This window comes from Arabidopsis lyrata, assembly GCF_000004255.2.
Source record: "Arabidopsis lyrata subsp. lyrata unplaced genomic scaffold ARALYscaffold_4, whole genome shotgun sequence".
NCBI lineage: Eukaryota > Viridiplantae > Streptophyta > Magnoliopsida > Brassicales > Brassicaceae > Arabidopsis > Arabidopsis lyrata.
In genome coordinates, this window is record NW_003302552.1 from 14,385,833 (window position 1) to 14,396,982 (window position 11,150).

At 30.2% G+C, this 11,150-nt stretch overlaps 2 protein-coding genes across 2 annotated transcripts; one reads left to right on the top strand and one right to left on the bottom strand.

The window, feature by feature from the left end:
• Window positions 1-1,503: 1,503 nt before the first annotated feature.
• On the top strand, window positions 1,504-2,005 carry LOC110229033. The gene has a single exon (XM_021027769.1). It carries the CDS (start codon window positions 1,582-1,584, stop codon window positions 1,723-1,725), a length of 144 nt encoding a protein of 47 aa, XP_020883428.1. The 5' UTR covers window positions 1,504-1,581; the 3' UTR covers window positions 1,726-2,005.
• Window positions 2,006-4,086: 2,081 nt separating this feature from the next.
• On the bottom strand, window positions 4,087-6,360 carry LOC9317198 (indoleacetaldoxime dehydratase). The gene is made up of 4 exons (XM_002881085.2): window positions 5,881-6,360; window positions 5,227-5,718; window positions 4,843-5,127; window positions 4,087-4,531 (listed from the first exon to the last, which is right to left on the bottom strand). The coding sequence occupies exons 1-4, from the start codon at window positions 6,319-6,321 to the stop codon at window positions 4,202-4,204; spliced, it is 1,548 nt and encodes a 515-aa protein (XP_002881131.2). The 5' UTR covers window positions 6,322-6,360; the 3' UTR covers window positions 4,087-4,201.
• Window positions 6,361-11,150: the final 4,790 nt, after the last annotated feature.

Below are 11,150 nucleotides of genomic sequence, written 5' to 3' on the forward strand. Positions count from 1 at the left end.
AATGGCCATGAGTAAAAAAGTCTACGAGGGCGCACAAATTTTTTAAACCAAACACAGATGGTGTAATGAAAGGAAAAATTTTCCTAAAAAAGAATGTATGTAAAAAAAGAAAAAAAAAGTTCATTAAATTAATCCTCTCTTCTTCTAATTTTGTCCTAACCATGTCAACATTCAAAAGCTCGCTTCCCCCAACAAGCTTCTAGTCCAATTGAATCAAAACCGAGTCTAACATTAAAGAGTTATTGAAACGGAGTCGAACCATAAACTAAAGTCAACTTTTTTACTTGGTTTGCCTTAAACATGATTATTATAAGGTGAGCATAAAACAGAAACCCACATGTATATATTTAAATAAGCATTGACTCAATGCTCCATAAGATATTATTCCAATTTTTATAGTCGCCAACATAGTAGAAAGACTATGACACAAGCTTTAGGGTTTTATGCTTTAAAAGTATCCACAAAAGCTAGATGTAGAGTATGAAATGAGGTCATTATATCCACACACACATATATAGAACATATTTATGTAGATGTCGTACATAGAGATAGAGAGCAAGAAGGCGCATGGCGAGGCACCGTGAGAGTGTGCATGAACTGTTCCCACCACGTGTGAAACGTGAGTTGCGACTAACTTCCATGAGGTTGGCTCACGTGCGGGCCATGACTCGCCACGTTGTACAAATTTGTGGTCATATCCGTGTCCAGGTCACACTTGCACTCTCTTAGCTTTTCACAAAGGGCAAAGAAACCAAAAGATGTCGTAGATAGAGAGAAACAAAAGGAATATTAATTTTTTCTTTTTGGTATTTCACTTGTCGTTTTTTTGTTGTTGTTCAAATTCACTTGTCGTTTTATGTGTCTAATTAAGCATGTTGATTATCAATTCAATGTGGTGCCTTTGATTATGTATAAAATTGTGTGTCTTTTTTTTTTGTATTTGAGAGCAAAACATGCATGTGTGTTTATGACTACATATATAGACGCACATTGACGTCCTATCAAGAAGAATTAAGTCAAGTGTAAATAGCAAAAAAAAAGTAATATAAAGTTAAGAGTATTGAGTCAATGTTCGTTCAACTCTATGTCTCTATCTATGACACAATGGTTTTGACCTTATAGTTATAGATTTGATTTTCTTAAAAGAAAATATCTTATTGTCAGATCTGATGATAAATTTCTAAACAGTGAACTTTATACATTTTCATTTCATAGCTCGAGACTGTAAATAGAGTATATATATATAGTCTATTACAATAGCTATCAGTTTTTTTTTTCTTTTTGTTCTTAGTTACCTCATACTTTTTTCTTATAACGATTCCTATAATTAGACTGGACAACAATGAGAACTTCATGATCACGTGAGAATAAATATTTTCTTTTCTTTTCTCATAAACTAAATAAATATTATTTTCTAAAACTTTTAATATTAACCTTACAAAAAAGCGTGTGCTGTTGATTATTCTTGAGAATCTATACCAGAAATTGCTATAAATTGAGAGGCAATTCATGAGCTCTATAACTGCAACCAACACTAAAAATCCTCTAGTAAATCAGAAACACACAAAACCCTAGTTAAAAATGGCAGTGATGAGTCACAACAACGCAGAAGGCAGGCTATACGAGTCAACCCGGACTCGGCCGATTCCTTACTTACAAACTGGTGGCCAAGAGAACGGAGGAGACGATGATGACGACGACTGTGACGTTGCTCCGGCGGCTTGATCATGTGCATATTATCGTATGCTACTATAAACTTAAATAACCGCCATTTTATTATGTAGTAGTTGTGCTTCTTGTCATAGAACCACACACACACATGTAGCTGAAGTAGTAGATCGTGCCTGTATTTATCCATGTCGCAAACAGGCTTTTATTATTTACTAGATAAACAACATTTTTGACTTTGGAGTGTTGAGAGACTAGCTAGCTTTAATTAAGTAACAATATATATAATGTATCGTGTGTCTATTATTAATGAAATAATATTACATTATGTACACAAGATTTGTGGTTATAGTATGATCAACACTATATATATACTTATGATTCTCATCTTCCTTTTATCTTTTTCTTTTGGCTTTTCTTTTTGTTAATATTAGCTGGAAAATTTTAAAAATGTACGTTTTGTTCTCATCTTCATTTGCTCAGCCTTTTGTGGCCTCTACCTCTTAGGACCACTTACTGCAAATTTTAGCAAATTACAATATATGACTAGCTAAAATGTGAGGTATATTGAGAAGTGAGTTCTTAAAATTACTTGGACTTGTATACTTCGAATTTGAGACATAAGTACAATTGATGTTAATCTAAAAGTGTAGAACATTGTTAATTTCTTGAACAGCTGTTAGCTAACAATGACCGATGATGATCATTGATCGAAGAGGCGATTTTGTTGCACATCGATCAGTTGATCTCTTGGCGAAGTACTTGATCAACCTGCTAGTCGAGCACCAGATGATCAGATACTTCAGAAGCATTCAACACCACTATGGTTATCCCAATTAGTAAGTACATGTATGTATGTTGTATGTGTATGTACGTATGTATAATTGTTTGCATGTATGTATGTATATATGTACGTACGTATGTATGTATGTATGTATATATATATACATATATATGTATGTATTATGGATTTATGGGTACATATATATTAGAAAATAGTCATATACTATTAAGTTTCAAGTCGTATAGTATTGGAAAAATTATTCGTAACTATCAAAAGCGCTTTTCATTTTCTATCTGAACCTAATAATGCCTAGCGAGTTGAAACAGCGCTACCTAATAGTCTGATACACAATCGTCAAGAACAAAATAATACAACGAAAATGTAACGTCCCTTGGATATGAGATCACTTCTTTATATATATAGTATGAGATCACTTAAAGCATCTCCAATTCACCTCTATTTTTTTCTCTATACTCTATTACATAGTAAAATTCACTCAAACTCACCTCTATTTTCACCTCTAAAATAGAGATCTCTATTTTTTCCTCTATATTTTTCTTCTATAATAGAGTTAAAAATTTTAGAGGAAAAAATAGAAAAATACATTGGAGTAAAACTTACCTCTATTATAGAGTTCTTCTATTTTAGAGGCAAAAATAGGGAAATACATTGGAGATGATCTTAGAAGTTAGAGTTATTTAAGTTTCATAAGATTCTAGTCCTTATAAAATTGGGCTCTGAGGTGTAATGCTTTTTTACTCTTTTGCATTCAATAGAATAAATTTTTTTCAGAGAAAGAGAACAGTGTCAAAATATAACAAAATTATTTCTAACTTTTTAAATATGTGTATATTTATTTTCTAAATTTTGGCCTATACTTACTGTGAAAATAATATATAAAATATTAAGTGCTTACATGCATGAATATTAAATTTTATCTAATAAAAACTAAAAATTTATCAGAACAGATAATATTGATTTAGCTTAATACAAAAATCTATTACTACTAAAATTTTGTATTTACAGATAAAACTCATTAAAAATCAAACTTAAGGAAAAAATATAAGAATGATTTGTTTTTTATTCAAAATTTTTTATGAAAAATTAATACGAATCATAATAATGCAGAAATATAAAATATTTTTTTTTTGTTCTCCATTATAATAATTATAATAACAATAGATATATAGAGATTTAATAAAATGAATTTTTTCATGTCAAATAAGATATATATATATATATATATATATATATATAATATATTTAAAAGGCTCATCGTCAAAACATATTTAAAAAACACAACCAAAGATGGTTTTTCAAATTAGATTAGTTTTAATTTGAAGTAATATATATATATATATATGTAACAAACGACGGTAAATAAGAAAAATTTTAGATATATAAAAATTTCATAAAGTAATTTATGAAAATGTTAGATATATATTTATATACATATGTAACAAACGACGGTAAATAAGAAATATTTCAAATATATAAAAAATTCATAAAGTAATTTAGGAAAATGATTTTTTTAATGCTATATGTTTATTAAAAATTTTAATTATTAAAACAATTTGTTTTTAATTAAAAAGAAATCTTAGTGCATGCTGTACGGCTGATTTTTCCAAAAAAAATGTATTCTTAATTGAATATATTTATTAATGAGGATATTTTTAATTTCGGAAATAAAGGATAATTTATTTCTTACAACTTATTCATGTTGCATAACGAGATGAAAGTGAAAACATGTTACATAACAGAAGATGGAAATGCAATGAGAGGAAACTTGCGGCAAACATCGATACCAACGGCTTCAGCTAGATCAGGTTGATCCCCATTTGGTCCAGCCTCTACCTTCCAGTCAAATCGGCCTACAAGGTTGGCCACGGTCACCTCTGCCAAACCCAAAGCAAGATTTATCCCGGGACAAATCCTTCTCCCTGATCCGAATGGAATGTAGTTCAGATTTTTTCCGTGATAATCCAAAGCTGAATCTAAGTGTCTTTCCGGTTTGAATTCTTCAGCATCCGGTCCCCATATTGCGGTGTCTCGTTGGATCGCCCAAGCATTGATGATCACCTATACATGTTTCCATTACAAATTTATCCAAAATCATTAGGATGGTGAAGATTAATTTCAAAAATGTATGCATTCATTTGTAACAAACGTTGTGTTAAGATAAATATAATTTAACATCAATTCAGAAAAAAAGGAAGGATGGTAAACAATTGTTATAATTTATAGCTATTATTAATCAAATTTAGAAAACATTTTTTTTTAGTTTATAACCATGAATAATTAAGACGTATATATATATGTAAAGTTATGTGTGAACGAGTTAATTGCTAGGTTAAGAAAATCAACCGTGATAAAAAAATATTTTAGTTTACCTCTGTCCCTGCGGCTATGTTATATCCCTTTACTTTGACATCTTCACTTAAGAGTCTGGGAAGTATCATTGGAAGAGAAGGATGCAACCGAAGCACCTCTTTAATCACGGCTTTCAAGTATTTCATATTTTCAACTTCTTTTTCTTTTATGTATGAACCATGTGGCCTAATGGTTGACCGAATCTCGTCTTGGAGTTTCTTCATACTCTTTGGACTTCTGATCAGTTCCGTCATTGTCCATTCTAGTAGAGTCGAAGTTGTTGACGTTCCTCCTATAAACATATCCTGATATGAAAGTAGAAAAGTTAGATGTCATTACTCATAAAAATGTTTCATATGTGACCATATATTATAGATGAATTGGCTTATAATGATCCTACGTACCAAGATCATAAATTTGATGTCGTCTCTTTGAACTTGGAATCCATTATTCTTGTCTTTTTCGATTGATAACAATATATCCACGAAATCTGCTTTAGGTTTGTCCGCCTCTAAATGTTCTTGCACCACTTTGTCCATAAGATCGCTAAACCCGCGACTCACTTCCTTAATCTTATTATTGAAACCACGGATCCCATCTATCCATCCCAAAATGGGGACATATTCCCCGATCGGAAACTCGCCTAAAAGCTCCATGATCTGCCTCACTCGCTTCTTAAGATCCCTTGCGGTTTCGTCCTCGCTATGTTTTCTTCCCAAGGCAACCCTACTCGTAACATCGCTTGGTAGAGTAATAAAGATTTCACTCAGATTTTCTGATGAAGAAGAACAACTTGCTTTCTCCAGCTTCTCCATCATTGTAGTTACCTCTTCTTCTCTTACCTTCTCAAAGGATTCAACCATTTTGTTGGTGAGCAGATTGAGAATGCATACACTCTTCATCCAAAACCAGAGTAAAAAAACGTTACTAGTTGATTAAAGGATATAAATACATATTATAATTTGTTAGTGCATGTGTGGGTAATAAGAAGTTAAAGAGGAATAAATATCTAAAAAAGCAAAAAGTTGAAGAGGAATTAAAAAGATCTAGTGAAATACCTTCATCTGTCTCCAATATTCTCCATAGGGAGCAAACACCACATCACGCCCACCATTCATAAGCCCACGAACGGCTTTTGATCTCGGTCGGTTCGCAAACTTATGATCATGTGTTTTCAATACCTCTTGAGCTGCTTCACCGGAGGAGACTACGAGTATGGGGACACGGCCAAAATGAAGGAGCATGAGAGGTCCGTACCTGAGGCTGAGGGACCGGAGGGAACGGTGAGGGTGGAGGCTGAGCTGGTGGAGGTTTCCAATCACCGGAAGTCGCCATGGAGATGGTGGTAGGTTCACTTTAGTGGCGGTTCGTTTGAGGAATTTTCTAAGCAATAGAAGGGTTAAGAGGGTCGTCAAGCACAAAGAGATCATCAGTATCATTTCCATTTTTTGAATATTGCTCATGTAAGAAAGTGTTTGATTGGTGATTTTGTAACTCATCTTCTGCGTGTTATTTATAGGGCGGATTGGAACTCATTGTTTCTGCAACAAGCATGAGTCATCAGTTTAGCTTAAATATAATAATGCAGAATATTCAATTTTCGTTGTTTGTGTACGTTGAAAAGTAATAATCCTATGGTGATATTAGTTTTGGAACTATATATATATCTCCTTCTCTTTTATTGAAAACAAGAAATTTTGGTCGTTATTATGTATTGATTTTTCTTTATAAAAATACACAGTATTGTGAACCGAAAAAGAAAAACACTTTCATTATGACCACGAGTAATATCATTTTAGCTGACTCATGATAGTTGTTATAATTTTGAATGTATTTTGTGTACGTAGAAAAATAACATACCAAATTAGTTTTGGAATAAGACGTAATTTTTATATTTAAGAACTAACATTCATAAGATGAAAAAAAAAAAAAAAAAAAAAAAAAAGAACTAACATTCATATATTAAATAATATGTTTTTTACTAATAAATATCAATAGTTATATAATATAACGAAGAGTCGAGAATAACTATGATATATATGAATGAGAAATTCTTATTAGAATCATTTACGCCAAATTTGATTTTGGTACTTTCTTGTAAGCTTTTTAATCTCTTTCATAGAAAAGTCTAACTTTGATTTAATTTGATATCAGAGATGTCAGAATAATCTTTGAAACTACAGTGTAAATTATGTTACTCAATAAATCCTGCAAGAGTTTCATTGTTATATTCTTACATAAGTCTTAAGATCGACGTTTTATTTAACAAAAAAAACGACATTATTCATCAAACGTTTGAAGTAAGAAAAAATATAAATATCGTGAGGTCAAATTAAGTTTTTAGGCAAATAACGGTTACCTCGTCAAACCTTGAAAGAAATGACAGTGCCGGGACGTATCAAGGGTATATAGAAGTTTGAGTTCATAAATTGTAAAAATAGAGATAGAAGGATTCAAAGTAATATTGATGTTTATCCATGACGTACGTTTTTTTTTTGGCAAGAATATATCCATGACGTATGTATATCTTTACATATAAATTGTAATTAAAATAAGCTGGTTTTATTCTAAAATATATAACTTGTTTCAGAAAAAAATAAAAAAATAAATGTCTATATTTAGTATAACTGCATATTCTCACTTTTTTTTTTTTTTTTGGGCAAGCATATTCTCACATTTTATAAATGTATATTGTCTTCTTACTTAATAAAGTTAACTTTTCAAAAATTTTAAACCAAGGATTATTTTTCGTTATTAAAGTTAATTTAGAATTCTTAAATTTTTCACCTACCTATTTGTTATATTATTTCATGAGGCAAATAATTCTCAAAAAAAAAAAAATGTTTTTGCTAGTCTGACAATATTTTACAGAATTTATTTCTTTCATAATTTAGATGAGTAACGACATATGTTGTCCTCGTGTAGAACAGGAAGCAGATCGTATGATGGAGTACCTGATCCAACAATAAATTTTCCCTAAATAATCTTTGATTTTTGTCAAACATTTGATTTTTCTTCTAGGACTTTTCTATGTAAAAATGCGTGCAGCCAATCAATTATTTGTCCTCACTGATCCCCTTTCCATGATTTTTCTCGCATAGCTGCTAATGCAATGAATCTATCTTCTCAAATAGTTGCAGCAACATTTTTAAGTCATTCATTTGTAGCTGAGAAATTCATCACGTGGGTATTAATTTACAAAAAACGTTTAAATTACTATATGTGTCATTTATAAAATGCTAAGAGAACCTGTGCGGCTGTGCCACTTGCTGGTTATATATATACTTATTTGTCTATTAACAAACCAAAATAACACTTTTGATCCTAAATGTGTTTTATCCAAATTCATCTTTGAATTATATTATTTGCCATGTAGATGGTTTTTGTACAAGACCTAACAACGTGTATATAATATGTTTTGATCCTATATGTTACTATGTTATTATGATTTTATAATATTATAATATGTTTTTAGAATATATGATGACATTTTTGCTTTTCCAAACATACGATGACTATTATTTGGAAGTTTGACTAACCCATTCAACAACGAAGTTAGACTAGTTAAAATACTCAAAATGTCGACTACTGAAGTTAAGTAACTTACCCGATATGTTACTTAGTTGTTGAATGAGTCAAACTTTTAAAATCAAAGTCCTCACAACTACATAATTTTTTTTTTTAGTTTGTAGCTGATTTTTAATAGATAGAAAGTACACAGATTTTTTTTAAGTATTTAACAAAAAAAAAAACATTTTTAATGTAAAAGCTAGCTATTTTAGGATTTTTATTTTGTTTCATTATATAAGATGTTTTATAAGTTTCAATGCATATTTAAAATATATTTAATATTTTGTGACTATTTGTATTTTCTAGTCTTTTTTGTAACTAATTTATTCTATAAAAATTTAAATATTAAATGATAGTTCTAAGAAAATAAAAAAATTAAATTACATATTTTTAACTAAAATATCATATAGTTGTCCACACAGCTGTTATCTAGTGGTAGTTGAAAATTGGGAAAAAGTTGGAAGGAACTAACTCAAGTTCGATCTACGCTGGAAACAAAAAACACATTTGTGTCGGAAGTCTTGGCCGAAGCAGTTTACCTGGTAGTCTAGTAACAGGCGATCTGGCTACCCCTGACATTAGTCGGAAAGCATTTCAAACTCGGGACAGATAGTATAGTGGACCTTTGGGGAGTAGTCCACTCTGAAGCACTTCGGTGCATTTCTACTGGAGCTGACCGTAGGGCCGGTCCTAAACTTATAGAGGCCTAAAGCATTTTTAAAAATGTGGCCTTAATATTTAAGGTACCAAATTTATTTATATTTAACTTTTATATATTTTTAATATTAGTTACATTGTATACAAAGTAAAATGAATTTTTTTGAAAATGATAAGATCTAAATTTTTTTTTTCAGAGAATATGTTCAAACCTATATTTTAACAAAATATGAGAGAAATTATTTAATACCTCATATGGTTCAAATTTTTTTTATTTTAGTTATATCTAATTAGCTAACAATTATAAAATCTTGATATAAACAGATGTGGAGAATTCTTACAAGTTTTGTAATATTATTATAGGTTTCTGAGAATATATTTAAGAAATTTAGAATTTTTTTTTTTTTTGACAGCAATAAATTTAGAATGTTAGGAGTTAGTTTTTTTTTTTGACAGGAATATATTTAAGAAAGTTATTGTAGAAGAAATAATAATAAGGGCCACATATGTAATATAAAACAAACTAAAGTGATGAAAGACAGAAAATGAACTGTTTAACTTTGTCCAAAAAGATCAATTTGGCCAAAAAAAAAAAAGACCTGTCTAACTAATATGTTTCGAACTTGGCTGGTGACTATTACCTAAGTGCACGACCATTTTAGTTAAATGTGGCCTTATAATTGTTTAAATATAATGTGGCCTAAAGCCAATGCTTCATCTGCTTTACCATAGCGCCGGGTCTGGCTGACCGGATCAGCCGATAGGACTTATCAAAAAAAAATATATATATCATATAGTTTTGAAATAGAAAGAGTAGGAAGGCTTTTATTTATTTTTTTTTGGACAAAACTAGCAAGGCTTTTATAAAATCTTAAATTTATTGAGTTTTTTTTTTTTGTCGTCTAGATTTATTATTAATTGCAAATTATGAAAACTGTTACATAGACGATTCTACAACTGACAATTTTTGCCGACCCTTAGTAAATCCACGACAGACTACACTTCTTTCTTCATGATCTTGATGAATACCTTCAATACTCCACGACCTGGCGACACTTCCTTCTCTGCGTAGAATCCTGGCGCACGGCTATAATTATACATCGTTGGAGATCTCCTGCACACTTGCCTCCATTAATCTGCAAATTTGTTAATAAATCGCAATATCTGGGACTCGAACCCCAGACCTCTTAGTGTAGAAGCATTAATCAACCCTTGGTCAACCAGTAGGTCAAGGGGGCTCCCACAAATTTATTGAGTGTTAACATTTAATCTGATATAAATTATTTTATATCAAAAACACCAATAAAAAACAGGTTCAGTAAAATACATAAGAAACTAGATTGTTACCCGCGGTACACCGCGGGTTAATTATTTGATTTTTTTATCTTTTTATAAACTGATGAATTTGTTGTATATAATATTTTTTGTTGTACATTGCGAGTCACATGCGTTGTAACTAAAAATGAAAATTTTAAGTTGTATTTGTTTTGTTTTGTGTTTAAAATTGTATAATTGTATTTTGATTTGTTAATCCCAGGATTTCACCCGTGATATATTATCCCGTATTAATATCAATCCAAATCCGATCCGTCCCACCATATAATCATGTCCCGTAAAATTAAACATCATTTTGTTATTTCTTTTAATAACACTTTTATTTAAAAGACATATAATTCGAGTCAATTTAAAAGTTTGCTTTCAAATAGTTTCTATAATATATATATATATATATATATATATATATATATATATATATTTTCAAATTAGTGTGTGTTTTTAGACCAACCCGTAAAAATATTTTTAAAATGTATATTAAAATACTAAATAATTGTATTTCGATTTGTTAATTTTAAGATTTCACCGTGGTATATTGTCCCGTTTTAGATAATTGTAGAAATTAAGAAAATATCTGAATGACTCAATTCCGGGTCAGAGTAAAAAAAAAATACGACCTGATTAAACGCGCAAATTTGTTTTTCAAAAATGTTAATATAGATTGTACACATACTTTTTTCTTCATCGATTGAGTAATATGTCCGTTTTAAAAAATTTGAATCATAGCATATGCAGAAAAAATCGAATTTTTTTATTAAGTATATAT